General features: G+C 56.6%; 3 protein-coding genes and 1 non-coding gene across 12 annotated transcripts; 1 reads left to right on the top strand and 3 right to left on the bottom strand.

The window, feature by feature from the left end:
- Positions 1-595: 595 nt before the first annotated feature.
- On the bottom strand, positions 596-8140 carry TAFAZZIN (tafazzin, phospholipid-lysophospholipid transacylase). Of its 8 annotated transcripts, none has more exons than XM_061178908.1 (10): positions 7695-8140; positions 7397-7525; positions 6328-6373; positions 5998-6083; positions 2678-2758; positions 2530-2571; positions 2250-2312; positions 2052-2104; positions 1579-1656; positions 596-989 (listed from the first exon to the last, which is right to left on the bottom strand). In XM_061178908.1, exons 1-10 carry the CDS (start codon positions 7801-7803, stop codon positions 906-908), a joined length of 771 nt encoding a protein of 256 aa, XP_061034891.1. In that variant the 5' UTR covers positions 7804-8140; the 3' UTR covers positions 596-905. The 8 variants fall into 8 exon arrangements, with proteins under 8 accessions (XP_061034891.1, XP_061034893.1, XP_061034894.1 ...); XM_061178910.1 differs by having other exon boundaries at positions 596-975; XM_061178907.1 differs by lacking the exon at positions 596-989 and adding an exon at positions 1277-1457.
- Positions 7491-16150, top strand: DNASE1L1 (deoxyribonuclease 1 like 1). The gene is made up of 10 exons (XM_061178915.1): positions 7491-7756; positions 10006-10171; positions 10778-10857; positions 12541-12594; positions 12954-13042; positions 13124-13210; positions 14295-14395; positions 14533-14645; positions 14725-14973; positions 15056-16150. Exons 1-10 carry the CDS (start codon positions 7730-7732, stop codon positions 15200-15202), a joined length of 1113 nt encoding a protein of 370 aa, XP_061034898.1. The 5' UTR covers positions 7491-7729; the 3' UTR covers positions 15203-16150.
- Positions 16151-17045: 895 nt separating this feature from the next.
- RPL10 (ribosomal protein L10) lies at positions 17046-19653 on the bottom strand. 2 transcript variants are annotated; one of them, XM_061178913.1, is made up of 6 exons: positions 19542-19653; positions 18630-18688; positions 18435-18542; positions 18075-18213; positions 17347-17509; positions 17046-17262 (listed from the first exon to the last, which is right to left on the bottom strand). In XM_061178913.1, the coding sequence occupies exons 1-6, from the start codon at positions 19562-19564 to the stop codon at positions 17110-17112; spliced, it is 645 nt and encodes a 214-aa protein (XP_061034896.1). In that variant the 5' UTR covers positions 19565-19653; the 3' UTR covers positions 17046-17109. The 2 variants fall into 2 exon arrangements, with proteins under 2 accessions (XP_061034896.1, XP_061034897.1); XM_061178914.1 differs by lacking the exon at positions 17046-17262 and having other exon boundaries at positions 17390-17498; positions 19542-19651.
- Positions 17553-17686, bottom strand: LOC133082791 (small nucleolar RNA SNORA70). The gene has a single exon (XR_009699012.1). It is a non-coding gene; the product is annotated as a small nucleolar RNA SNORA70 (small nucleolar RNA).
- Positions 19654-24980: the final 5327 nt, after the last annotated feature.

Here is a 24980-nt window from a genome sequence, read left to right as displayed (position 1 = left end):
CACCAAGGATTGCTGGCCACCACTGGAAGCTAGGAGAGAGGCAGATCCCTCTTCAGAGCCCCCAGAAGGAGCCAACCCTGCCGTTACCCTGACCTTGGACTTCTGACCTCCAGAATTGTGAGAGAATAAACCTTTTGTTGTTTTAACCCTACCAGTTTAGGGTGCTTTGTTACTGCAGTTACAGCAAACTCATACAGTACATGTATTTTCAGCTCTGTCATTGTGTTTCCTCTTCTATGAAATGCCTGCTCACATCAGTCTTCCCGTTTTTCTATCCGATTGTTTATCCTTTTACTGATTTATAGGAGTTATTTATTTATTCTGGGTGTGAGCCCTGCGTTGGTTACATGTATTACAAACCTTTGGGTTTTGAAGCAAGTCCATTAACCTTGCTCTGCATCCTTTGCAGAATGAGATTAATCCCTACTTTTGCAAGGTTGTATGGGGATTATAGACAATGACGGAAATCTTAGGTGACTGGTACACACTGAGAGCCCATCTGGTCAAGTGCTCTTGATGTGCCCAGAGCTCTAAGGTCCAGCCTTCCTGTCCAGAGGGTCACCTCCCACCCCCACCCCTACAGAGAGGCCAGATGTAAAAGAGCACAACACAGATGCTTTATTGTTTATAAAACATGAAAACCCAGGCCCCAGGGGATTCAAGCGATGCCAGGGAGGCGGAAAGGACGGAGAAGTCGGTGGGCCCCAGCATGGGGGCAAGGGGCTGGGTCTTGGGCCCTTGCTGCAGGCTCCACTTGGCTGGGCTCCACTTCTGGAAAAGGGCAGCTCTTCTACCTGCAGCCCAGGGCTGGGCCCTGCCCGAGGGCCCCACGCCTGTGGGGAGCGCGGGCAGAAGGAAGACGTGGCTGACGGCCATCCCTGAGGAAGTGGTGAGCAGCTCCTGGATCAGGGCAGGCAGGTAGAAGCCAGGCCTGGCCACCGCCCCGCTTCAACTACCCTCCTCCAGCGCCCGGCCCTGGGAGAGAACACCTTGAAGGCAAGAAGGAAGGAGGCCCCTGCCTAAATGTCTTCCTCCCTGCGTGGCCAAGTGGGAGGAGCAGCTGAGACCCTTCTTTCAGCTGAAGAACCACAGAGGAGCTGGAACGCTCACCAACTAGGAGAGGGCACCCGTTAAGGGTTCTGTACAAATCTGTCTAAAAAACCGTATCTGAGCTCAAAGCATCAGTCCATCCCCCAGCCCAGCTTCTGTGCAGGGCGAGAACCCAAAGGCGGCACCGATCACCCGGCAGCTGGGACTCGGGTCCCAGAGCTGCCTCTGTCCCAGGCCTCGCCGCCCCTCCCCGCCCCCGCCCCAGTCCGAGAGGAAGCCGGGGCAGGGTCTGGGCGGGGTGGTGCCTATCTCCCGGCCTGCAGGTGGCTGTGGAGCTGCTCGGCCTGGCTCTTCAGGCGCTGGAATTCCTCCTGGATGAAGTCCGTCAGGGCTTTGCGAATCTCCACCTGAGGGGAAGGACTGGGGCTGGCCTGCAGCCCTCAGGGAGCTTCGCCCAGGGTCCCTGGGAGGCCAAGGGCACTGGGATGGGCTAGGACAGCTCTGGGATGGCCTGGGGGAGAAACTCACAGCTGACGTGTTCTCTGCCCGGAGCCGCTCGAGCACAGGCAGGGCACTGAAGGGCTTCCCAATCAGCACGGTGATTTTCTGTGGGGAGACGGGCCGCCGGTGGGTGACAGGAGCGGGGGGTGCCCACAGCCCCAGCACCCTGGGGAGCCAGAGGCCAAATCCTGTCCCCACCTTGCTGAGTACTCCCTCGGGTCCACTCTAACCTCTTTAAAATGAGGTAGTTGGGCTCAGTGACATCCAAGGGCCATCGCAGTGCCGGGGTCCATGCCCTAGTCATCCCATCCTGTCCTGTCCCAATCCCAAGGCCTGCCCCTGCCCCGGCCCCGGCCTTGGTGCCAGGAAGCCCCCCCCACCGCTTCACTCCATTCCCCCTGCTGCAGCCTCCTGAATCTGGCCTCAGTGGTGCTGAGTGGGAGTCACGGGGCAGATGGCAGACAGACAGACAGACAGACAAGGTCAGCAGCCCTACCCACCTGTCCAAAGCGGGGGAAGTAGGGCGGGCTGTTAGGAAGGACGTCATTCATTCCTGTAGCACAGCAGACAGAAGGCTGGGAAGCAGGTGTGGGGTGGAGCAGGGCAGCCCGGGCGCCCCCTCTCTGCCACCCAGAGGAGACCCACCCGCCAACACCACCGAGCGAAGCCCCTCTCCCTGGGCCGCAGCCTTGGCTCACCGACATGCCACAGCGGCAGAATGACAGGATTGAGGTGACATTCGGCGACCAGGCGTCCGATTCCTACCCCAGGGAGAGGCAGGCATGGTGGCATGAGTGGAGCTTCGGTGCCAGCCTACGGGCCGGGGCCACGCCTGCCCTCCCCCAGCAGCTGCCCTGGGCCAGCACGTCTGCAAGGCAAGCCCTCGTCTCGGCGCCTGCCCTTCCCGCTGCCCACAACGCGCTCCTCTGCCCCAGCTGCCACAGTCCGACCCAGCCGGGGAGGGCCAGTGGCTCTTACCCCACTTGAAGCGCAGGAACTCGGAGCTCATGTTCACTTTCCCTGTTGAGAGACAGGATGGAGGTGAGGCTTGGGGGATGCCAGGCGGCGGCGGGGGGGTAGTCCCACGCGTATTCTTGAGGGTCACGACCCTGCCAGCCCCACTGACCTTCTGGGAAGATGTGCACCCAGTCCCCGTGGTTGAGTTTCTCCAAAATGAAATCCATTCCCTTCTGGTAGACGCCATCTCCTGCCAAGAGGCAGTCCCTCCCTTCAGTCTCCATCCTCCAGGGCCCCTCCTCCGCCCTCCCTGGGCGTGAAGCAGCAGCTCCCCATCCCCCAGCGGGCGGCCCACACGAACACCTTCCAAGGCCGGTCCCTCTCGGGCCTGCTCAGCCGCCTCCCTGATTGGGCTCTTGGAGCTTTAGGATGAGCCACCCCTGGGGCAAGCCTACCATTTGCTGCCTCTGGCCCAGTCTGTTCGTGATTTCCAGCCTCACTTGGGCCCCAGATTCTGGACAGCGACCCTTTCCCCGGGGTCTCTGCTAGGCCAGTTCCCGCAGCCACTCCTCACAGGCCCCCCAGCCCTTCCTGAGCCCTCAGCCTCTGCTGGCCCTGCCTCCTGCTGGCCCCTTCCTTGAAGGGCTCCCCCTGAAAACTAGACTCACCCTCAGCCAGGCCTCTCGGGCACGGGAGAACATTTGACGGAACACAGTGTCACTGAGAGCTGGGGAAAACTCAAACCTGCTACACGGAAAACAGCAGGGTTGAGCCGCCGCCAATGCTAGCAACACTCGCCTTGGAGTTGCCCTGAGACCACGACACTGGACCCAGGTGGCCCCGCGGTCAGCAACAACACAGACATGAATGCCTAATGCCGCGTGCTGGCTCTTGACTTGGAGGCACGTGGGGGCAATCTGTACCCACGCGCAGTAAGAGCCTCACTCGTCAACCTTGTCCGTAGAGTGGACGGAGACAGAGGAGGGGGGAGGTTGAAGAAGCGGGGTAAATATCCTTATGTTATCAAGCAAGGAGTAGAGAGCCGCATCACAAAGAGGGAGACAGACAGACAGACTGAGACCGGGACTATTTGGGCCAAGGCACTAAGAAATGGACTTTCAACCTGTTCTCTGCAAGGTGGAGTCTTTGGAAGGTGCTAGATAGGGATCCAGGAGTCTCAACCCAACCCAAATGGGAACCCGGCCCGGCAGCTCCCTCGGGGGCTGGAGCTGGGGAGCAGTCACCCACTGCAGTTTCTCAGGGCGTCGCGGCTGAGAGCAGCAGTTTCCCTACCTGGGCTCGCATTAGCCGGTAGGGGTGCGCTGCAGGGGCGCAGGCTCCCGCTCTACAGAAACCCACTGGTGCAACCGAGCCGTCCAGCTTGGAATCAAAATTTACAAATACCGTGCTTTGGGAGCAACACTTCATAATGTTTAGCTTTTGCAAATGCTACTTCTACTCACTTGTACAGCTTGTGCAAGATCACTCTGACACTTCACGTCCTATCACAAGGCCTATGCTTGGGGGGAAAGGGGAATTTTCTGGAACACAGAAGCAACATATGCCAGATACTTCCTTTGCTTCAGTACGTGTTGTTAGATCTTTGCTGCACGTCAAATGCATTTGAGAAACAGCTTGTCCCTGCCCACTTTCTCTCACCAGAAGGCGCTTAGGATTAAGATTTCACTTGCTGCTTTTATTGTGCAATAAAACTTAGATGCGGGTCACAAAGAAGAATGAGACTAGAAGTGGACATGGAAGGCCTCTGAGGTCGCAGAAAGGAGGAACTGAGACTCAGGGATGGGGTACATGAGCAGAGTCGCCATCTCTCAGAGCAGTGCGTGATAAACAACGCCACGGTCACTTGCCATGACGTTGTAGCCTCTGCTTGTGTTTTAGTGAAAGGAAGCAGCCTCCAAAAGCAGCAAAAATAGAAAGTGTTCCAGGTGGCTATCTCTGGGGCGTAACCAGGTCTGCGGATCTGGAGGGTGGGCACTGCAGCTTTTCGTTAAAGAACCTTGTTTATTATTTGAGGTTACTTTATTGGATTTTACCATGTTTTACTTCCATCTACTAGAAATAAGATTTCCATGACCTCCAACGCCCTTTGGTTACTTCCTCTTCACAACACAACCTCTGGGAGGAGTGGCCAGCCCGCTGTCCACCCCGCGCCCCGCCCCGAAGCTCCTGTGGCCGTCAGTCCAGAGAAACGGCTTCTCCAGGGTCACCGGAGGCTTCCACAGTACCGAGGGGCCCTGCTTTGCTTCTTTCCTCTCTGGCCACTGCTCTCTGCTGTCTTGGTGGCTCGTGTCTCCTTCTGTGCTGAGGTGCTGTCCTGGGCCCCTGCTCTCTCCGTGCTCTCCCCGTCTACGATCTCAGTTGTATGTTTGTGACTTTGTTTGCAGTTGAGTTCCGGTATCTTTATTCCCAAGCGTTCTTTTGAGTTCCAGAGCTGCGCATCTCACTGTCTCTGGACCTCTCGCCTCCTCAGGTGACAGGCCCCTCTCAAGCGCCACGCTGCCTTCCCCTAGTCCCATCCTCCCAGTGGCTCACCGTTACCAGACATCACCTAGTGTCATCTTTGCGTTTCCTTTTCCTCGCCCCCTCCTACACCCAACCTATCAAGTCCTGTCCACTCCGCCTCCAGAGCGTATCCCAAAGCCGCCTCGTCTCTGCTCTCCGTGGTGACCCCCAGAGGCCCAGCTACAATCCTCGACCCCGCTTCTGCCCTCCAGGCACACTGCAGCCGGGGGCTCTCTCTCCAACCACACTCGAAAGCCCCGTCACTACCCTGATGAGAAAGCGGAGCCCAAATTCTTCACATGATTGTTCCAGAACCTTCACTTTCAGCCTGCAATGCACATTTTCTACCTTTATCACGTACCTCTCCAGTGTCTGCTACATGCTTCCTGTGTCTAGGATGCCTTTCCTTTCATACTCTCCCTGGAAAAACCCTGCTTCCCCAGAGGAAAAAGCAACCTGGATTTGAATCCTGGCTTTGCCACCTCTTGCCCTGTGACCTTGGGCCAGCACCTTTATCCCTCTGAGCCCCTTTGTCTGGAGAAGGGGGATGAAAATGGGCCCTACCTCCGGAAGCTGAGAGGTGCTGAGTAATCACTCAACGTCACACCCCTCACCCTACAGCACAGGCCACCACCATCACACACTGATGACACCACGCTGCCGTCAGTGAGTCTCTCTCAGCAACGTCCTCAAGAGAAGGAACCGTGGATAACGCCTCGTCCACTTCTAACACCGGAGCCGGGGGCACACAATCCTCAGGCAGTCGCAGGGAACGGAGTGCTCTCCAAGAAGCCACCGCCACCCCTCCCGCCGCAGGATGAAGCTGGGCCTCACGCGAGTGAGGCAGCGGCCCCCGGCTCCCTGTCCCAGCAGCGTCCCTCTACTCCCAGCACTGCCAAGCCAGAGGCACGGGCCACCAGTCTCCGGCCCCAAGGGAGGCCAGAGAAGCCCCCAGAAGCACCTCACCTCGGCACACGGGCACGCACTTGCCCAAGCTGAAGAAGTGCGAGTGCAGCTCCTTGGTGAAGCAGATGTCTGCGGCCGCGGGGGTCCTGGAGCGGGGACAGACGCGGTCACCGCGGCCGCCCCTGCACCCTGCTTCTCTGCCCTGCCCCCAGCATGAGGCCTGACATCGTGGGCAGTGCAGAATGGAGGCACAGGGGGGCCTGCGGGGCCCCACCCCGTGCCCTGCCTGGACTGCTGGAGGCTCCTCCTGGGCACAGTAGGGGGAGGGCAGACCTGGGCAGAGACGGGTGAAGCCTGCCAGCCCACCACGAGGGGCCCACTGCTCCTCACCAACGCATCAACCTCAGGTTCCAGATGTGGCGGAGTTTCAGGATGCCTGGAGAAGGAGAGGAAAGGCTTCATGCCCCAACTTACCTTGTACCTAGGGGGCGCCGATTTCTGTCACCCTGTTTCGGGGAATGAGGGACATGGACAGCAGCACTACCATTTCCCTACGGCCCAAAGTGGCATCTTCCCGACCCTTGGGCTGGACCCCCAAGTTCTCCCTGGCCCCTCCCTCTCTCCCACCCCCTATGTCTTATTAGTCACCACAGCTGGTCTGCCTACCTCCCCGATACATTCTGACGCTGCCTATTCTTCTACCCATTCCCCCATTGTCACTGCCACACCCCTGGTCCAGGTTACTGGATGGCTCTAGAGCCTCCTTCCTGGTCTCCTGGAATCTGCCTGTGGCACCCTGCAGGCCATGCTCTGCCCGGCGGCAAGGGTGAGCTATGAAAGGCTCTGATTTGACCAAATGGCTCCCCACGAGCTCTACGTCCTAGTCTATAACCTCCTGAGTTCAGCAGTGGGACCTCTGGGCACCCCTGTAACCAGCCGTCTGGGTTACTGGAGCCAAGCCACTCCCTGTGAAGTCAGCAGAGCAGGAACTTCTAGGTGGGGAAGCCGGCTCCCAAGCGAGGCTGGTGGAAGGCTACAAACCCAGCCTGGGGCAAACCTGGAAACAGGACACAGGTCTTCCAGCCCCTAGCCCAGAGTTGCCTTGACAGGACACTCTGTGGTCCTCAGATTTATTCCCAAGGCTCTTTGGAACCGTCAACAGTTTAGAGAATGGAGGGTCTGACACATTGGGCCTGATACATCAGAGTAAAGAAGCTGTCAGACCTTGCCCCGCAGCCGTCCCCTCCAAATATCTGAGGCCCTCTCCAAATTACACTCCCTAGGAGGATGCTGAAGGGGCCACAAATCAAACTTTCATCCCTGGGGCAGGACATCCCAGAAGCAGGAGTGCCAGAGCTACGCAAAGCAGCCCGTGAGGAGTGAGTTTGTTCTGCTTGTGTTTGGCCCTGTCCCAGGTTCCCTCCTTGCTTCCCCAAACCCAGCACACTGGCCCGTGTACCCCAGAGATGAGGGTCATCCATGCAGGACTGGTGATTGGACACCGTGATGAGGGGCGTGGCTGGGCCTCGGTTCTCGATGAGCTCGTACAGCACCTCCTTGTTGTGGACGGTGAGGTGGTTCATGCACTCTGGCGGGAGAGGGGAAGGGTCGGGATCTTGGCCTCCTTTCCGGGGAGCCCAGGGCTCCCCCCCCCCGCGGCCAAGCCAGCCCCTGCCAGCGCCCCCAACCCCGAACACCAACTCTGGTTGGGCGTGGAGACCCGTGGCCAACCCTGCCTCGGCTTTGGGTCCACTCACTGGTCCAGAAGCAGCTGTAGGTGCCCACCAAGCCCATGACGACGCTGCTGGCCAGGGTCCAGGTGAGCGGCGGCACCGCGGGGAACGGCCATTTCACATGTAGGGGCATCTCCCCCCCGACCGAGCTTCCCCCACCGCCCCCGGCGGCCCGGCGCTCCCCCTGCCCTGGGGCAGGCTGTGGGGCTACTCTAGGTCTGTGTCCTCAACCGCTCGGGGGATGGGTCCCTAACAGGCCCGCGCCACAGACGGGCGCCGCGGCTCGGCGCGACAGGGGACTCGACCAAAGTCACCTAGTGGGTCAGGCCAGAACCGGGCCCGGCCCCGATCTCTCGCCACACACTAGCCGCCCTGGAGCCAGGACACGGGGTGCGCACTGAGGACCTAGCGCGGACGGGGGCAACAGCCGCGAGGCCCCCGCACCCGCCGGAAAGCGAGCCTGCGACGGCGCCGGGCTCTGCCGCCGTCTGTCGCAAAACGCGCTCGGGCCGCTTGACGGCAGCGGGGGCGGGCCCGCGGGCCGCGTGGCCCCGCCCCGCTCCGGAGCAGTCCGGATTTGAGGCTGCCCTCCGGCTGCAGGTCCGTTTTGTCTCATTAGTTCCTCCCCGGTAAAGGCTCCGTGAGTAACACGGGCTGCGCAGCACGATTACCTGACACCACGCAAGATCAGGGCTAGCTTCCCTGGTGGTGCAGTGGTTAGGAGTCCGCTTGCCAATGCAGGGGACACGGGTTTGAGCCCTGGTCAGGGAGGATCCCACATGCCGCGGAGCAGCTAAGCCCACGTGCTACAACTATTGAAGCCCGCGCGCCTAGAGCCCGTGCTCCGCAACAAGAGAAGCCACTGCAATGAGAAGCCCGTGCACTGCGCGCAGCAACGAAGACCCAATGCAGCCAAAAATAAATAAATAAAATAAATTTATTTTAAAAAAAAAAGATCGGGACTGGCGGAGCACTTTTACTTTAGGGTTTTTCTCCCTTTGTTTTCATTAATTTCATATAACATGGAATTAACCATTTTGTAGTATTTTATAGCATTTGATATTCATACATTATTTTATGTATGTAACATATGTAATGTTATATATTGTATATGTTACATTATGTAATTTTACATAATTAGCTACATACAATTTATTTATTTTTTAAAAATTAATTTATTAATTTATTTATTTTTGGCTGCGTTGGGTCTTCGTTGCTGCACGCGGGCTTTCTCTAGTTGCTGCGAGCGGGGGCTACTCTTCCTTGTGGTGCGCGGGCTTCTCATTGCGGTGGCTTCTCTTGTTGTGGAGCATGGGCTCTAGGTGCACGGGCTTCAGTAGTTGCAGAACGCAGGCTCAGTAGTTGTGGCTCGTGGGCTCTAGAGCGCAGGCTCAGTAGTTGTGGCGCACGGGCTTAGTTGCTCCGTGGCATGTGGGATCTTCCCAGACCCAGGGCTCGAACCCATGTCCCCTGCATTGGCAGGCGGGTTCGGGTTCTTAACCCCTGCGCCACCAGGGAAGTCCCCATACAATTTATTTAATTTTTTAAATTAATTAATTTATTTTTGGCTGCATTGGGTCTTCGTTGCTGCGCGTGGGCTTTCTCTAGTTGCATGGAGCGGGGGCTACTCTTCCGTTGCGGTGCGCGGGCTTCTCACTGCGGTGGCTTCTCTTGTTGCGGAGCGTGGGCTCTAGGCACGAGGGCTTCAGTAATTGTGGCACGCGGGCTTCAGTAGTTGTGGCTCGTGGGCTCTAGAGCGCAGGCTCAGTAGTTGTGGCACATGGCTTAGTTGCTCCGCGGCATGTGGGATCTTCCCGGACCAGGGCTCGAACCCCTGTCCCCTGCATTGGCAGGCGGATTCTTAACCACTGTGCCACCAGGGAAGCCCTACAACTTTACATAATCACAATATTACAGCATTGTACTATACGAATGTATGTATGTAATATAATGTAACATGTGATGCAATATGTAATATATAGCGGCATATAACATACAATAGGAAATACTATATATATTACAGTATTTTATATCGTTTAGTACACCCTCAGTGTTGTCAACCGCCACCTCTAACTAGGTCCAAACATGTTCATCACCCCAAAAAGAAAGCCCTGTAGTCGTTAAGCAGTCTATTTTTTATTTTTAAAGCAAAGTATAATTTTATTGATTAAAAAATATTTTTCCCGGGAATTCCCTGGCGGTCCAGTGGTTAGGACTCGGTGCTCTCACTGCGGAGGGCCTGGGTTCAATCCCTGGTCCGGAACTAAGATCCAGCAAGACGCGGAAAAAAAAAAAATTCCCGATCTTCGGCTCATCACCACCCCAAATCCATTAGCACGTAGGTCCTGCCAACGGGGACATTGCCCGGAAGACCGCACTGCAACCATCCAGTAAGGACCCATCGCCCGCCCGCAGACACCGCCTGAGTCCCCCACTTGTCCCAGCAGCGACAGTGCAGGACCCCCACGGGGCACTGAGCTGCCAGCGCTCTAATCTCTCAGGTACAGTTTTTTAGTCCGCCCTCGGCTTCCACCACCATGGCCAGTTCCTGCGCCGACTGTCGCTCGCTTTGGGTATTCAGAGCGCTCAGGAGTGCGCAGCCACACCGGGCCCGGCCCGAGGACTTGGAGAGAAGGCTCTTGTCCTCGGGGGTGCCCAGGCTCGCCGCGGGGCTTCCCTCTGTCGGGCACGCGCTCCAGCTCTGGAGTCTTCCCCACCGTATCCTTCCTGCAGGCGGCCGGGGACGGGGGCTGAGCGCCGGGCCTGGGAGAGCGCAGAACAGAGTCTGCGCTCGGGCGCCCGCAGCCCCTCGCCGCGCGCCCTGGGCACAGGCAAAACTCTGACTCACAGCTCGGTCATCTGCTCAAACCCTTCCCCGCCTTCGCCTCCGCTAGCGCCCTGTCCCACCCGGGCGGGGAAGGCGGGGTCTGGTGGGAAAGTGGGCGGCCAGGTCCGCGCCAGGCCAGCTGCCCAACCTCCCTGCGGCCTCCGGGGCGGAGCCAGGGCCGGGCCCGCCCACCGGGAAGGGTGGGGCTGCCGAACCGGCCCGGACGGGTGGGGAGAGTTGAGAGCCTGTACCTCTTTTTTCGTCTGCGGTCTCTGCCCAGGCAGACGCTGTGATTCCGTGCGGAGTCGCGATCCGCTCACAGCACAGGAAGGTGGTGTGGAGACGACCCGGTCTGCGCAGGTATGGGAGCCCTCTGGCCAGAGGGAAGGAGGAAGTTGCCCCCAGCCTGTGAGGGAAGGCGAGAGGGGAAGGGAATCCCAGGGCTGGGGCTAAGGGCTGGTGTTGGGAGCCCGGACCGACTTTGGGCTGAGGCCAGGAACTCTCTAGTTCTTTTCCTCCGCCCACCTGGGAGCCCCTGGCCCCACAGCCTCCAAGCCTGCCCTTGCCAGCCCAGGGCTGCCTAAAGGCCTACATACATCCCAGAATAGATACCAGGGCAGGGGACCCAAACTAGCATGAATGACAGAGCAGGTGGCTAGGGAGGAACAGGCATGGAGCCCAGGCAGGCAGAAAGTGAAACCAAGGGGGAAGGTGACAAGGCAACAGAGAAAAGCAGGCAGACAGAAGTAGAGGGACTTACGTTGCTGTATGAGGGCAACACCAACGGAGTTGAGCAAGGGCCTGAGAGCCTGAGAGAAAGATAAACTGAGAAAGACACTCAGGAAGAGGGGGGCTCCAGCTGGTAAGATGAACAAGTAGGGCTCACCAGTGGTGGAGGGCATGGGGAGAGGGGCTCCATCACACACTGCAGTGTGGTGATTTGTTGTATCCGAGATCACTCTAAATGCATACGCCCTTGAATCCAGCAATTATACTGCTGGGAGTTTGTCTTAAACATAATGTCTGCCAAGTGAGGAGACAGAGATGCACGAAGATGGTCCTTCTAGTTGCTAATGGCGGTGAAAAGTTGGAATCAACTCTAAGGTTGAACCCTTGTGAACTGCTGGTGGGAATGTAAGATGGGGCAGCCACTGTGGGAAATAGTATGGCAGTTCCTCAAAAAAATTAAATATAGGATTACCATATGTTCCAGCAATTTCACTTCTAGGTATCTAACCAAAAGGATTGAAAGCAGGAACTTGAAGAGATATTTGTACACTCATGTTCACAGTAGCACTATTGACAGTAGCCAAAAAGTGGAAGCAACCCAGTGTCCATGGATAGGTGAATAGATGAACAAAATGTGGTCCATCCATACAGTGGAATGTTATTTAGAATTTAAAAGGAAGGACATTCTGACATGGATGAAATGAGCACATTATGATCAGTGAAATCAAATGGTCACAAACAGACAGACACTGTATGACTCCACTTGTATGAGCTGCTTAGAGTCGTCAGATTCCTAGAGACAGAAAGTAGGATGGGGGCCACGGGCTGGGAGAGGGGGGGTGGGGGTTAGTGTCTAATGGGGACAGAGTTTCAGTTTGGGAAGATGGAAAAGTTCTGGGGATGGATGGTGGGGATGGTTGCACGACACTGTGAAGGTGCTTCATGCCACTGAACTTAAAAATGGTTAAGATGGTGAACTTGATGCTATGTGTATTTGACCGCAATTAAAAAGAACGAGATTGAACCATACATGCTGATGTCGGAAGGTGTCCACAAGGAAGAAAGGCAGGAAATGTGTGATGCTGGCAGCTCTGGGAGGCCGGTGCTGGGCAGCAGCAGGATGGCATCACTTTCTCTGTCGCATATTACCATGTCCTTCTGGAACTAGAATTGAGCCCGACTGGGACCTGAACCTGGAGCAACCTGGATTCCTCTGGAGGGTTCCAGAAGCCCATACACGGCCATGCCCTGCTCCTGCTCCTCCTCCTGGCTGGTGGGGCTGAGGCCTTTCACATCTGTGCTTTTAACACCCAGCGGCTGACGCTCAACAAGGTGGCCAGGGAGCCTGTGCTGGACACCTTAGTTCGGGTAGGTTCATCACTGCAGAGAAGCTGTGCCCCTAAGGATCATGACCCAAAGCCCCTAGCCCTACCTGACCAGGGGCATGTGCCAGAGAAGAGGGGACATCAGGAGACATGGTGTGGAGACATGGAGCACCGTTCTTCCCTGTCGCTGGCCTCAGTCTCCTCCTCCATAAAGTGGGTGTGGTGTTGGTGGAGATGGCATTCAGTCTTCTCCCGGGTCCCTTCTAGCCTCGCTGCTCTGTTTGGCCTGCAGCCAGCATGTCATGACACTCTTGGCCGCGCTGGTGCCAGGTCCCCAGGGATACCACCGCTCTCCCAGGGTGGCTGGCACTGAGTGGGGCTGGCCTTCCTGGTGTCCTGCAGATCCTGGCTCGCTGTGACATCACAGTGCTGCAGGAGGTGGTGGACTCTACTGGCAGTGCCATCCCGCTCCTGCTTCGAGAACTCAATCGGTGAGGAGGGCTCTGGGGGTCTAAACTGGGGGCCCCACCGAGCCTCAGGGCCGCTGACCCGAGGTTCCCCTTTCCTGGCAGATTTGATGACTCTGGGCCCTACAGCTTCCTGAGCAGCCTCCTGCTGGGGCGTGGCACGTACAAGGAGAAATACGTGTATATCTACCGGTGAGTGCAGATGGTAACCGGGGCGGTCTGGACACTTGGCCCGGTGTGAGGTGGCGCAATAGCCCCAAGGGTGGCCCTCACCTCCGCATCACACTTTTTCTCCTCAGTGGTTTTACCCTGGGGTCTTCTTGTCCTCTACCCCAGACAGCTTTAGTGCCCATGTGTCCCTCCAGCAGGTGGCCTTCTGCAAGCACAGAAGTGGGGCCCCCCTGCCTCTCTCCTGTGGAAGCCACAGGGGCTCGGAGTGAGGCTGGCTCCCTCTTTGGGAGTGATTGGTTGCAGCTTCTGGGAAGAGGCTCACCAGGGGCCTGTCGTGGGTCCTGGGCAGACCCAGTTTCCGGAAACAGCCCTAAGTCCCTGGGAGGATAGCCTGGGGGGGGGGGGTCAGGATTGAGAGGGCAAGGGTGGCAGTCAGGGAAGGAGACCTGTTCCTATACACAGATGAAATTACATAATGTCTAGAATTCACTCCAAAATGATGGGGGAACAGAGACACGCCCATACAGCAGTACTGCTCATAACAATCTCAAAGTGGAAATGATCTGAGTGTCCGTCAGCTGATGAACAGATAAACAAAAGGCAGTCTCTCCACACAGTGGAAAATCATTCAGCCTAAGAAGGAAGGAAGTCTGAGCCAGGCTGCAGCCTGGATGAACCTGAAACACATGTGCTAAGGGAAAGAACCAGACACAGAAGACTATGTATGATTGGACTCCATTCACATGAAATGGCCAGCAGAGGCGCATGTACAGAGGCAGAAGACAGATCAGGGGCTGCCAGGGGCTGGCGGGGAGGGGATCGGGCACTGCTCACGGGCGGGGTTTCTTTGGGGTGATAAGAATGGTCTAAAAGTGATTGTGGTGATGGTTGCACAACCTTGTGAATGTACTGAACGCCACTGAATTGTGCATTTTAAACAGGTGAGTTTTACGATGTGCAAATTGTATCTCAATCTAAAAGAAGTTCTAGAAAGAAAGGCTAGGCAGGCTGTGCTTACATGAAATGGAGCTGCTGTTGGAGGGCCCCCTCCCTGAGTGCCGGGTCTGATGTGGGCACTTGCAAACCGAAACCTGTGGTCCACCAGGTCACACAAGACGCAGGTCCTGGATTCCTACGTGTACGACGATCAGGATGACCTCTTTGCCCGGGAGCCCTTTGTGTGCCGGTTCTCTTTGCCCAGCAAGGGTAGGTAGGGATGAAGGGTGGCCCGTTATGAGGGAGCAGGAATGGGGCTCTGGTGGGTTCTACGGGGGGCTTGGGGGGGGACTGGGCAGAGGAGGGCCAGGAGTGGCTGGGAGCCCTCCGTTCCTGGGGCCTTGCAGTCCTTCCCAGCCTGGTGCTGGTCCCACTGCACACCACGCCAAAGGCCGTAGAGACGGAGCTGAACGCCCTGTACCACGTGTTTCTGGACGCCTCCCAGCGCTGGCAGAGCGAGGTAGGGCCGGGCCAATCGTACGGGAGGGAGGGGACAGGACGGCCAGCTGGCCAGGCCCGACTGCTGCTTCCCTCTCCAGGACGTGATCCTGCTTGGGGACTTCAACGCTGACTGTGCTTCGCTGACCAAAAAGCACCTGGATGGCCTAGTGCTTCGGACTCAGGCTGGCTTCCACTGGGCCGTCGCTGATGGCGTGGACACCACGGTGCGGGCCAGCACCCGCTGCACCTACGACCGCATAGTGCTACACGGGGAGCGTCTCCAGAGCCTGCTGCGTGGCACAGCCGCCTTCGACTTCCCCCGCAGCTTTGGGCTCTCCGAGGAGGAGGTAAAGGGCTGAGGCAGGAACGGGCTCACAGGGAAGTCCCTAGGCCCCGAGACTGATGCTTTGTCCCGCTGCCCACCCCCAGGCCCTCAACATCAGCGATCACTTCCCCGTGGAGGTGGAGCTGAGCTGTGCGGTGCACAGGGTCCAGCCCGTCAGCCTGGCCACTCCGGTACTGTCACTGCTGCTTCTCCTGCCACTCCTGTCCCCCCAGCTGGGCCTGGTGGCCTGAAGCCAGTGCGTACCAGCTGCCCACAGATGTGAGGCCTGTGCTGTTTCCTGGGCTCAGACCCCTGCCCCCTTCTATCCTGCCCTGCCACTCCTGTGTGCCTTTGCTTTGCCTCACGTTCTTTGGTTGGGCCTGTGCTTGGCATCGGAATGTGGAAGAGGAAGGCAGGGACCCTGAGGCTGGAACCGTGCCACCATTCCCCCAGGTAGTGTCAGGAGTGAGGACAAAAAGCAGGCTCCAGGGCTTGGTGGGGGGGGGGGGGGTCGGGGAACTAAGATCCCCCATGCCGCAATGAAGATCCCACGTGTCACAACTAAGACCCCGATGCAGCCAAAGAAATAAAAAAATTCTTATTGTATGACAAGACCATACACGCTGAGAACAGAAAGCTAGACTGCAGGGATATTACGTGTGTGTAGCAGACATGGCAAAGGGTCATCTTTATCGTACACGGGACTCATATGAACCAACAATTATCAAGACCCCACTAGATACAAGGACAGAGACAAGCAGTTTACACACACACACACACACACACACACACACACACACACACACACACACACAGTAACTAGTCAACAGAAAATGTTTAAGTTCATTGTAACCCAGCTAGCTGCCCTGACATCTCTGCTCAAGTCCATGTTCAGAACCACCATGCAGTCTGGCCCCCACCCCCCAGGATGCTGTCAGGCACTGCTTGGAAGAGGCTGGTTACCAAGGCTACAGGTGTACACAAAGTATCTACATAAAACCGATTATAGTATCTACAAAAGTTACTGTGTAACCATAATAGCTACTATGTGACTATGTGATCCCTCAGGGGAAAGGGCTACAGGATACAACATACGCTGAAGTAACAATGACTCCACTTAGTGTTATCACAGAACTCCTCCTTCCCCAGCTCCATTTCCCAGAGAACAGAGCTCATTAAAGACGGCCAGCAGGACATCAGAGCCGTTTAAGTGCAAGTTATGTTTTTTCTGATTTAGAAGCATCTACTTTAGATTAAAAGGTAGTTTTAAACTTTAGAAATGGCAGTTACTAAGAATTACAAAATGCCAGAGGCCTCTCAGGGGCTGAGTGCTGCATGCAGTCACAGCCAGACTGCAGCAAGGCTCTCCGGCTACTATGCTGGGCTCTGGAACCGAATCCCTTTAGGGTCCTCTTCTCCTGGGCTCACAGCCTCAGGCCACCCCACCGAGCAGAGCTCTGGGACTCAGCTGCTCTTACAACAGGGTGGCCCTGGCAGTTGGTGTCAGACAGCACACCAGAATCCCCTGGGCCAAAGAGGGCACTGCACACTACTTGCCCAAAGGTCTCTTGTCGCCAAGCCCTATCTCAGCCATAGGAGCTTGATATCAGGAGTAAAGGGCCCTGGGAGTGAGGCCCTATAAGGGGTAGTGGGTTAGGCTTAGGATGGGGTGGGGTGACGAGATTTCTCAACTCTGTGTAGACAGGGAAATGTGGTTAGGCCCAGGACAAATGTTTACTCCAGGAGTAACTGGTGAAAATACAGCCAGAACCATGTCTGGTCTGGTTCCTTCCTCCCCATGTCCAACAATGTTCCTGTCCTGGTCTGGGACCCTTGGGGAAGAGCTTCCACAGCTGCCTGAGACCCTTTTCCATCACCCAGGGTGGGTGCTTTACTAAGGAAGTGCTCCATGCACATGCAGGGGGACTCGTGAACCTACTGCCTGGGATCTAAGGCAGGTCCAAGTGCTGGTCCTGGTGCTGGCCCTGCTAAGTGCCAACTGGCCAGCTTAGTTGTCAGCCTTTTTCTAAAGAGAAGGGACAGCAACCCTAGGGCTCCCAGAGGCTCCCCACCCCCCATGAATCCAGATGCAAAGACAGGGACAAGAAAGTAGGGTTTATTGGTGGGCATGGGTAGGGAGGGAGCAGCGCCAAGGCTCTCACGAGTGCAGGGCTCGCCATTTGTCCAGGGGGCCACGATTAGGGATGTACTTGACCCCACAGCCATCTGGGATGAGCCGCTTTTCTGCCACCATGTTTTCAAATTCATCTGCATTAAACTTAGTAAATCCCCACTTCTTGGAGATGTGGATCTAGAGAAAGACAGAAACAGCGGAGTCAGGAGGCATGGGGACAGGAGCAGGGAAAGGTGAGACCAAGGCTGCAGCACTACATACCTTCTGGCGGCCAGGGAACTTGAACTTGGCCCTGCGGAGGGCCTCAATCACGTGCTCCTTGTTCTGCAGCTTGGTGCGGATGGACATTATGACCTGGCCAATGTGGACCCTGGCCACTGTGCCCTGGGGCTTTCCAAAGGCACCACGCATACCTGTCTGGAGCCTAGATTGGGGAAGCATGCCAGTCGTTAATGTCCACTGGAAAGGGCTGTCTCCAAGGTCCCTTAGGCAACCCATACAGACAACAGGCTGCACACACTACCGAGGAGGCTGCTGTCTGCAGCCACTGCGCACCGGGCCCCCACGGCGAGAAGAGCACAGTCGGCTTAACTGGCTGCAAAGAACACAGAGCACCCCAAACAGACTAGCTAGAGTCCCTGCAAGGTGCTACTGGGCTCATCTGAAAGCCATCCAACCTGTGACCACGGCAGCGACCTGCCTGCCTGCAGGTTATGTCATGAGGCTCAAAGAAGAGCTACTCCCGCAGCAGCAGCTCCCTCTACCTGTTGCCCAGAGCCATGACGCCTTTTGTGTTTGTCTCTGGGACTCTGGGTTGTTCAGTGTCCACTGAAGTCCACTTGCTAGCTCTTTGGCCTGGCTTTACTATGGGTGGTTGAGTCTTTGTGAGGCCACCTCTTTGCCCTGACTGATGAAAAAAATAATCAAGCCCAGGCTTTAAGATATGGGAAAACATCTGAAAAGGCCAGGAGTCTCAGGACCCAGCTCACCTATCAGCTCCAGCACAGGACAACATCTTGTTGATGCGGATGACGTGGAAGGGGTGGAGCCGCACTCGGATGTGAAAACCATCTTTGCCACAGCTTTTCACCATGTACTTGTTGGCACAAATACGGGCAGCCTCCAGGGCTATTGGGGCGGGGGAGGCAGCAGAGTGAGACAAAATGGCACAGAAGCACTTACCACGGTTCTCTGGGAACATCTGTAGTGGCTGGGCGAGTTCAGTAAAAAGGCTCATGATTGGGTGCTCGTGATTAATGACCTGATAATTCCAGTGCAGTGAGCTCTAGGTCTGGCTGGGGGAGCACATACAAGGGCCCAGGAATGGTTAACAAGGAAACCTGCCTCACCTTCAGAGGACAGCTGCTCGTACTCATCCGACACCATGTGGCCACAGAGTGGGAACTCATCCACTTTTGCCTTCTTCCGCCCCAGGTCAAAGATGCGGATTTTAGCATCTGAAAAAAAACTGGTTAGTGTGTGGGTGTGCCATAGCAACTGGGTCAGTGCAGCCAAACCGGTTTGGTAGCTTTCCAACCACTTACCGGGGACACCTCGGCAGAAGCGAGACTTTGGGTACGGCTTGTTCTTACAATACCGGTAACTGCGGGGAAGGGGGGGAACCCAAGTTAGCAAGGATTCACAAGTGAACTCCACAATAGGCACTTTGAGTGCTTCCTCAATCTACCACCAAAGGGGCGTTGGGAGAGGGGGAGATGACACATGTCATCTCTAAGCTTGGTCTTCATTCCTGGAAATTGGTGCTAAAGCAAGATGTGGCCAGAACTTAGGATACCTATGCTAGAAGCTTATAAAAGTAAAAAAAACAAAAAAAAACAAAAAAGCCACTCTCTATGCCCTGTTGTGTTTTTAACTTCCTATACGGCTAACATCCTGAAACGGACTATCTCAATTTAAATACCGCTAAGAGTAACACACTTCATGCCATCCACCTAAAGAGCTTTGGGCACGTGGCATTAAGTCGGCCTCCAAGCCTCGTGAAGGGCGCCCCCTGCAGGGCACACGAGGCGGCTGAACACGCTTTTCTGGGACTGCCCTTGGCGTCCGAGGAGCCCAGACGGCACGTCGCCTAGAAATAAAACGGGAATGGGACACAAAGGCCCTGAGGGCACCGAACCTTAAAGGCAAGCGACTTTTCAGCTCTGAAGGCGGGACGCAAGGCGTACGTCGCTTGTAGTCCTAAACTGGGGCTAACATATGCAGACCTGGGTCAACCGGCCACTCCAACAAAAAGGGGGAAGCGGTAAACACCAGCATGAATTTTTAAAACCAAATGGTACAAACAAAGACCTAAAGCGACCTGCAAGTTCTTGGGGAATACGCGGAGTCCGTTCCCAGGACAGCAAAGCCGCACTAGGGAGACCCCACCCCACGACTGCTTTTACAGCCAAATGCAATTCTCCCTCCCTTTCCCCAGCAGCGAAACAGGCACTCACCAACGGGCGGGGCGGCGGCCCATGGCGACACCAAGATCTTCAGTGGCTGCAACAAAACATACAAGGTCGGAAGACCAGTCGAAGACAGGCCTCAAACTAGGAAAGAGAAATGGCAAGGGCAACGCACGAGCCGCAAACACCGAATACTCACCGCGCCGAAGGGAAAAAGGTGCTCTTACGCCTGCGCAGGCCTTATATAGGCGGTCTATCTTCACGCGTAGGAACCATAGAGTCCGGGTGAGGGCGGATAGACACTCTGTCAGACTTCCGGACCATAGTCACAGCGGTGCTCTGCGCCTGCGTGCGGGAGTGGCTGGGGACAAGCGCAGAGCGGGGAGGCGGCTGGGTCCCCTACCGCAGGCGGCCAGCTGGCGAATGGGGCTTCGCCACATCGGCGAGAGAAGCCGGCTTCCGGCTGGCCATTTTGGGCATAGTACTCTTGCCCGAGGCTTTGCCGTAACTATGAAAGACGTATGTTCCTAGAGTTGAAAGAAGGAAAATGCCGAATGGGGCTTACGGCGGCTGCGCGCGTATTCCCGGGCATGGCGGAGCCCGGGACAAGCCCTCTGTACCTTCCCCTGCGCTCCAGAGCCCAGCAGGGAGGCGCCCTGCTGGAGGCTCTGCGCGCGTTCCTTTGTCGACCGGGAGGCCGGAGCGGGAGGCCCGCCCTCGCCCCGCCTCCGCAGCCCCCCGGCCATAACCGAAGAGTCCTGAGCCCTCTTCTTTGCGGGCTGTACGAGAAGTCCTCCTTCCCTGGAGACCCGGGGCGGGGTCTGCGCCCTCCCGCGAGAAAGGCCAAGAAAAAGCCGCCCCCAAGATCCAGGGCTCAGGAGACCCCGTGAGCACCGTTGGGCCCACCCTGACCCGGCAGAGAAAAGAGACGTTGTGCTCCCCAGGGTGACTTGGAGAAGGGGAAGAGGAAGGTGGCGACCCCACCCAGATGGCAAACGAGCACTGTCACTCCTTGTCCGGCTGGGCCCCAGTCCTGGCCTCTGAGAGCTGCCTTGATCTGTACTCCTGGGAGCTTCCGCCCTCCCACGCCCAGAATGTGGCACCCAGCCCCACACACAGTTCTTTCCCCGCCCACTGAATTCCAGCGCCTCCTGAGTGTGCCTCTGAGATGTTCTAAGATAGAGCACGGATCCTTCCCCCGCCCGCCCAAGGATAGCAGCCAGAGAAGTGTCCAGAGCTAGTACCCATACCACCAGGGATCTAAGCATCCGCCAGAGGTGCCCATGCTTCTAGAGGTGGGGACAGCAAGAAGGTAACAAAGTCTTCCCCATGTCACTTGACAGGTGTGACACACCTGTTCTTCTCCAGGACGACCTGTCACTTTAGTGAATGGGTCCTTTAGGAAGGCTTGGGAAGATTTGCGGTGTGCACTTCCAGCAATGCTGCAACAAGGTCCTTCCCAGGGAACACGGCCTCCCCTTCCATCAGGGGGCTCTGGGTCTGGAAACTGGGTGAGAAGGTGTGACTCTCCACGGGGGCAACTCAAGTCAGGGTTTTGCTCCCAGAACTAGAGGGTTTAGGGTTATACGCATCAAGCAGTCCTGTAGCAGGCTGCCCAACTATTTCCTTCTTAGAGGCTCATTTTCTGCGCCTTGCTCGCTTGCCTCCAGCCCGCCATTCTTGCTTTTCCTGGAACATGCCAGATTGTTCCTTGGGGTCGGGGCCTTGGCTCCGGCTGGTCCTCAGTCCTTATGCTGGTGTTCCTGCTCTAATGGCTCTCTCAGCGCCTTGCTGAAAAGAGCTGCTTCTGGACCTATCCCTGGAACACAGTTGGGGGGTGGAGTGTTCAGGCTGGATATGATGAATCTACTCTCAAGTTCCTCTCTCCCTAAGCTTATGGATTCTGTCCTGCACCTCCTGTCAGGGCATTTCTGGCATCAAAACCCATGAAATGCAGGTCAGTAGTAGGTCCAAGCCAAGCATGCGAGTGCTAGACTACACACCAGCTGCATGTCCTAATACTTTTTTTTATTTTTAAATTTATTTATTTATTTATTTTTGGCTGCATTGGGTCTTCGTAGCTGCGTGCGGGCTTTCTCTAGTTACGGCGAGCGGGGGCTGCTCTTCGTTGCGGCGCGCGGGCCTCTCATTGCGGTGGCTTCTCTTGTTGCGGAGCACGGGCTCTAGGTGCACGGGCTTCAGTAGTTGTGGCCCGCAGGCTCAGTAGTTGTGGCTCACGGGCTCTAGAGCGCAGGCTCAGTAGTTGTGGCACACGGGCTTAGTTGCTCCGCGGCCTGTGGGATCTTCCCGAACCAGGGCTCGAACCCGTGTCCCCTGCATTGGCAGGCGGATTCTTAACCACTGCGCCACCAGGGAAGTCCCTAGGCAGGCAGATTCTTAACCACTGTGCCACCAGGGAAGTCCCTGTCCTAATACTTTTAATCTGGAACCTCTAGTAAATACACTATCAGTTAATCCACCCCATCGAGTGGCCCACCTCCCCTACTGAGTCGCACACCCTGAGAACCTACTACCACAAATGTTCAAATACAGTTCAGTTGGTAGGTATCGGTGAAGTCTGGAAAATATTTTTTTTATATCCGTATGGAAAATATTTATTGACGTATGAGCTGTTTCCTCTAGGGTCAGGCTTTGGTCTGTCCCCCTGGATCATGCTATGATTGGGCCCCAGTTACGGGTCTAATGGCAACAGGGTGTGGTGGCAGAGGGTGTGGAGGACAGTGGGTGTCCCCTTGCAAGGCATCTGCGCCAGGTGAGGTGATGACACAGTCCCCAAGGGAGAGAACACCAGCCTGCCAGAGACGGGAGGGCAGGCTACTTCCACCCGCAAGGGAGGTTCAAGGGGACTGCGGGCTCCCCGATTGCCAGCCTCCACTGAGGGCAACCAGATGTCCCGATTCTAGGTTTCAGGGTCCCACTCCTCCACCCAGTGCCGTACCTTTCACACGAGAAACATGGAGAGGCTGGGAATTCAGGTGACCTTGGGATTCTGCACGATGATGCAGGTTTTGTTTGTGTTTGTAGTGTTTGATTTCCAGCACCGGCAGCCCTGCAGGTACAGGAGGAAGAGAATTTTTAGGGCTGCCATGGAGGTGCTCTGGCTGTCACACTGTGCCTTGAGCTGAGAGGTAAGGAATCTGACCTTGTCAGTTTTTTCTCTGTGCCCTCCTGGGGACACTCTGGAGTCACCCCACAGCACAGCCTTGATCCCCAGCGTCCCCTCCACGACAGTTCAGGGCAGCAGCCGCTCCGGCTCCCCTGGGCACTTGCTGCACTTGGCCCTTCATCCCAGTCAACCGCAGGGGAGAGCTTGATGAATGGTGAGGCCCCCGCAGGTCATGGGTGCCTCGAGCCCCACTTGGTTACTCGGGGATCGGAGGGCTGGAGGAACAGAGATAGTACAGGAAGGAGCTGCTCCCCACCCCCAGAGCCTGGGAAAAAGGGAGGGGGTTAACGTCATCTGCAGCCTAGAAGCCAGGATGAGGGGCCTTGAAGAACAGAGGCTGGATCTCTGAGGAGGGGCTGCTGCAGTCTCTCAGGGAAGGAGAAAGCAACAGCATCGGCTAAGAGGGGCAACGGGGCAGGAGGGGCAGGAGGTGATTTCCGAGGCACCACCTATCTTCCAGGTCACTGGTTCCTTCTTCGGTGGCATCCGATCTGTGGTTTGATTCATCTGTTGAGATTTTTATTTCAATGACTGTGGCTTTGTTTTTAACTTCTAAAGTTCTTTTTCAAATCGGCCTGGGCTTTTAAAATTAGTCTTATCTTTGTGATTCCTTCCTTGGTATCTTTGTTTTGTGTCTCGGAGGCTGTTGAAGATTTGGGGAGTTGGAGTAGCCTTCTGTCACAATGATGCAGACGATTTGTAAATACCCATGAGAACTGCTCTCTGATCTCAGGAGAATCCAAAAGTAATGTCAGTCTGTGTTTCAAAGGCCCCCCTGATTAAGCACAAGAGTAGAAGGTGTTTCTCTTTCTCACCCTCCTTCCTTTATGGGCTGGCCCAAGGCCGGGGCGGGGATAGTCACCAGGACTCACCTCCGATGCCTTCAGGGCAAGCTGATGTGCCACACGCACCACGGCCCAGGAGCCTCCCTGCGAGGGAGCGATCCAGATGCAGCGCCTAGCCCGCAAAAGGAGGTCAGGCTTAGAGGCCAGTGTCCTTGATCCACACCTCGCCTCGGCCACCTGCTAGCTAGTGATTCAGAACAAGCTACTCAACCCTTCTGTGTCGTGCTGTCCTCATTGCTCATCTGGAGAATGGGGAGGACACGCTCCCAACTTCCTAGGGCCACCGCGAGGGCGGGATGGACGAGTCCAGGCACGGAGCAGACACTCGCAGCCCTCACCGAAAACTATATTATCTGGCCTCTGACAGGGATGCCCTGGGGACGGGACGTTGACAGGGCCAGTCGTCCGATGTTCCATGAGGGTGGGCGGTGTCTTCAATTTGAGATGGCAGACCCATCTTCGGCTGGGCCTCTGGGAGTCCCGAGGGGGAAGCCAGGGGTGAGGTGTCCCCGTCCAGGGAGCGACTGCTCTTCGGGGAGCCCAGCAGTACTACCACGATGGGGGGCGGTGGGCGTCCTCTCCCTCTCAGCCTGCGGTTCTCTGAAGCCCCTCTGTCTGCGGCGGGGGGAGGGGAGGCAGCCCCAACTTGTGGATGATGGGGCCAGGGGGCTCCTCTCCTGCTCACTCAGACCCATGCTGGGATGGACCCACTTCTTCTTACAGCCCTGTCCTTCCTTTTCACTGTGCAGGTGACCTTTCAAGAGCGCTGGTTTCAGGCGGATTCTCAGTTCTGCTCTCTCACCTTCTGCGGCCCATTAACTCCAAGCCCCTCGGAAAGCCCGCCCGCAGCTCCTCTCCCAGCCCCAGCCTCGGCCCCAGCCACCCCACTGATTCCACTTGCGGTTTCCCCCATGGATCTCCCTCGCTCCCCTGCGGGCCACCTATGCATTTAAATAATATAGCTAAACTCTTCTCGTTACACATTTGCTTGTCTTCTCCGCAACTGGACTGGCACCCTTGGAGGGCAGGGGCTGGGTGTCTGAGAGGCACTGCCCCCAGCCCCGGTCTACATAGCGTGGGGTCATGTGACAGACACCACCTCCCCCCAACCTGCCCCCGCGCGCGCGCACAAACACACACACACACACACGCGCACACACATGCGCGCGCACACACACGCGCACACACACACACAGTGATTGGCCAGCAGGCCGACCCGCCAGCCAGGGTCAACGAGGAATTTGCTGTGGGGACTCAGAAATCCCCCCCGCCCCGCCCCCGGCGGTCGCATCACTCTCCTCACACGTGGGAGGAGGCCTTTGTGCCCAAGATACAAAACCCAGAAATCATCAACTGAGAGTTTAATTAATTTGGTCATATAAAATTGTATAGCTTCTTGACAACCCAAACCAAGTAGCCTAGTCTTTCAAGACAAGAGACAGACTGAGGGAAAAT

Source organism: Eubalaena glacialis, chromosome X (assembly GCF_028564815.1).
Source record: "Eubalaena glacialis isolate mEubGla1 chromosome X, mEubGla1.1.hap2.+ XY, whole genome shotgun sequence".
In the NCBI taxonomy this organism is placed as follows: domain Eukaryota; kingdom Metazoa; phylum Chordata; class Mammalia; order Artiodactyla; family Balaenidae; genus Eubalaena; species Eubalaena glacialis.
Note: the sequence above shows the minus strand (reverse complement) of the source record. Positions and strands in the feature narration are given on the sequence as shown.

What these genes read in the sequence shown, in the direction of transcription:
- DNASE1L1 (XM_061178915.1), top strand. Translation starts at nt 7,730, where the DNA reads ATGACGACGCTGCTGGCCAGGGTCCAG. An exon ending in AAATACGTGTATATCTACCG is followed by an intron (nt 13,211 to 14,294) that starts GTGAGTGCAGAT and finishes GTGGTCCACCAG; the next exon opens with GTCACACAAGACGCAGGTCC. An exon ending in GTTCTCTTTGCCCAGCAAGG is followed by an intron (nt 14,396 to 14,532) that starts GTAGGTAGGGAT and finishes GGGGCCTTGCAG; the next exon opens with TCCTTCCCAGCCTGGTGCTG.
- TAFAZZIN (XM_061178904.1), bottom strand. Translation starts at nt 7,803, where the DNA reads ATGCCCCTACATGTGAAATGGCCGTTCCCCGCGGTGCCGCCGCTCACC. An exon ending in CTACAGCTGCTTCTGGACCA is followed by an intron (nt 7,526 to 7,694) that starts GTGAGTGGACCC and finishes CTCTCCCGCCAG; the next exon opens with AGTGCATGAACCACCTCACC. An exon ending in TCTGCCGCTGTGGCATGTCG is followed by an intron (nt 2,105 to 2,249) that starts GTGAGCCAAGGC and finishes GCTGTGCTACAG; the next exon opens with GAATGAATGACGTCCTTCCT.
- RPL10 (XM_061178913.1), bottom strand. Translation starts at nt 19,564, where the DNA reads ATGGGCCGCCGCCCCGCCCGTTG. An exon ending in GGCCGCCGCCCCGCCCGTTG is followed by an intron (nt 18,689 to 19,541) that starts GTGAGTGCCTGT and finishes CCTTCCCCGCAG; the next exon opens with TTACCGGTATTGTAAGAACA. An exon ending in AGTTCCCTGGCCGCCAGAAG is followed by an intron (nt 17,263 to 17,346) that starts GTATGTAGTGCT and finishes GTCTTTCTCTAG; the next exon opens with ATCCACATCTCCAAGAAGTG.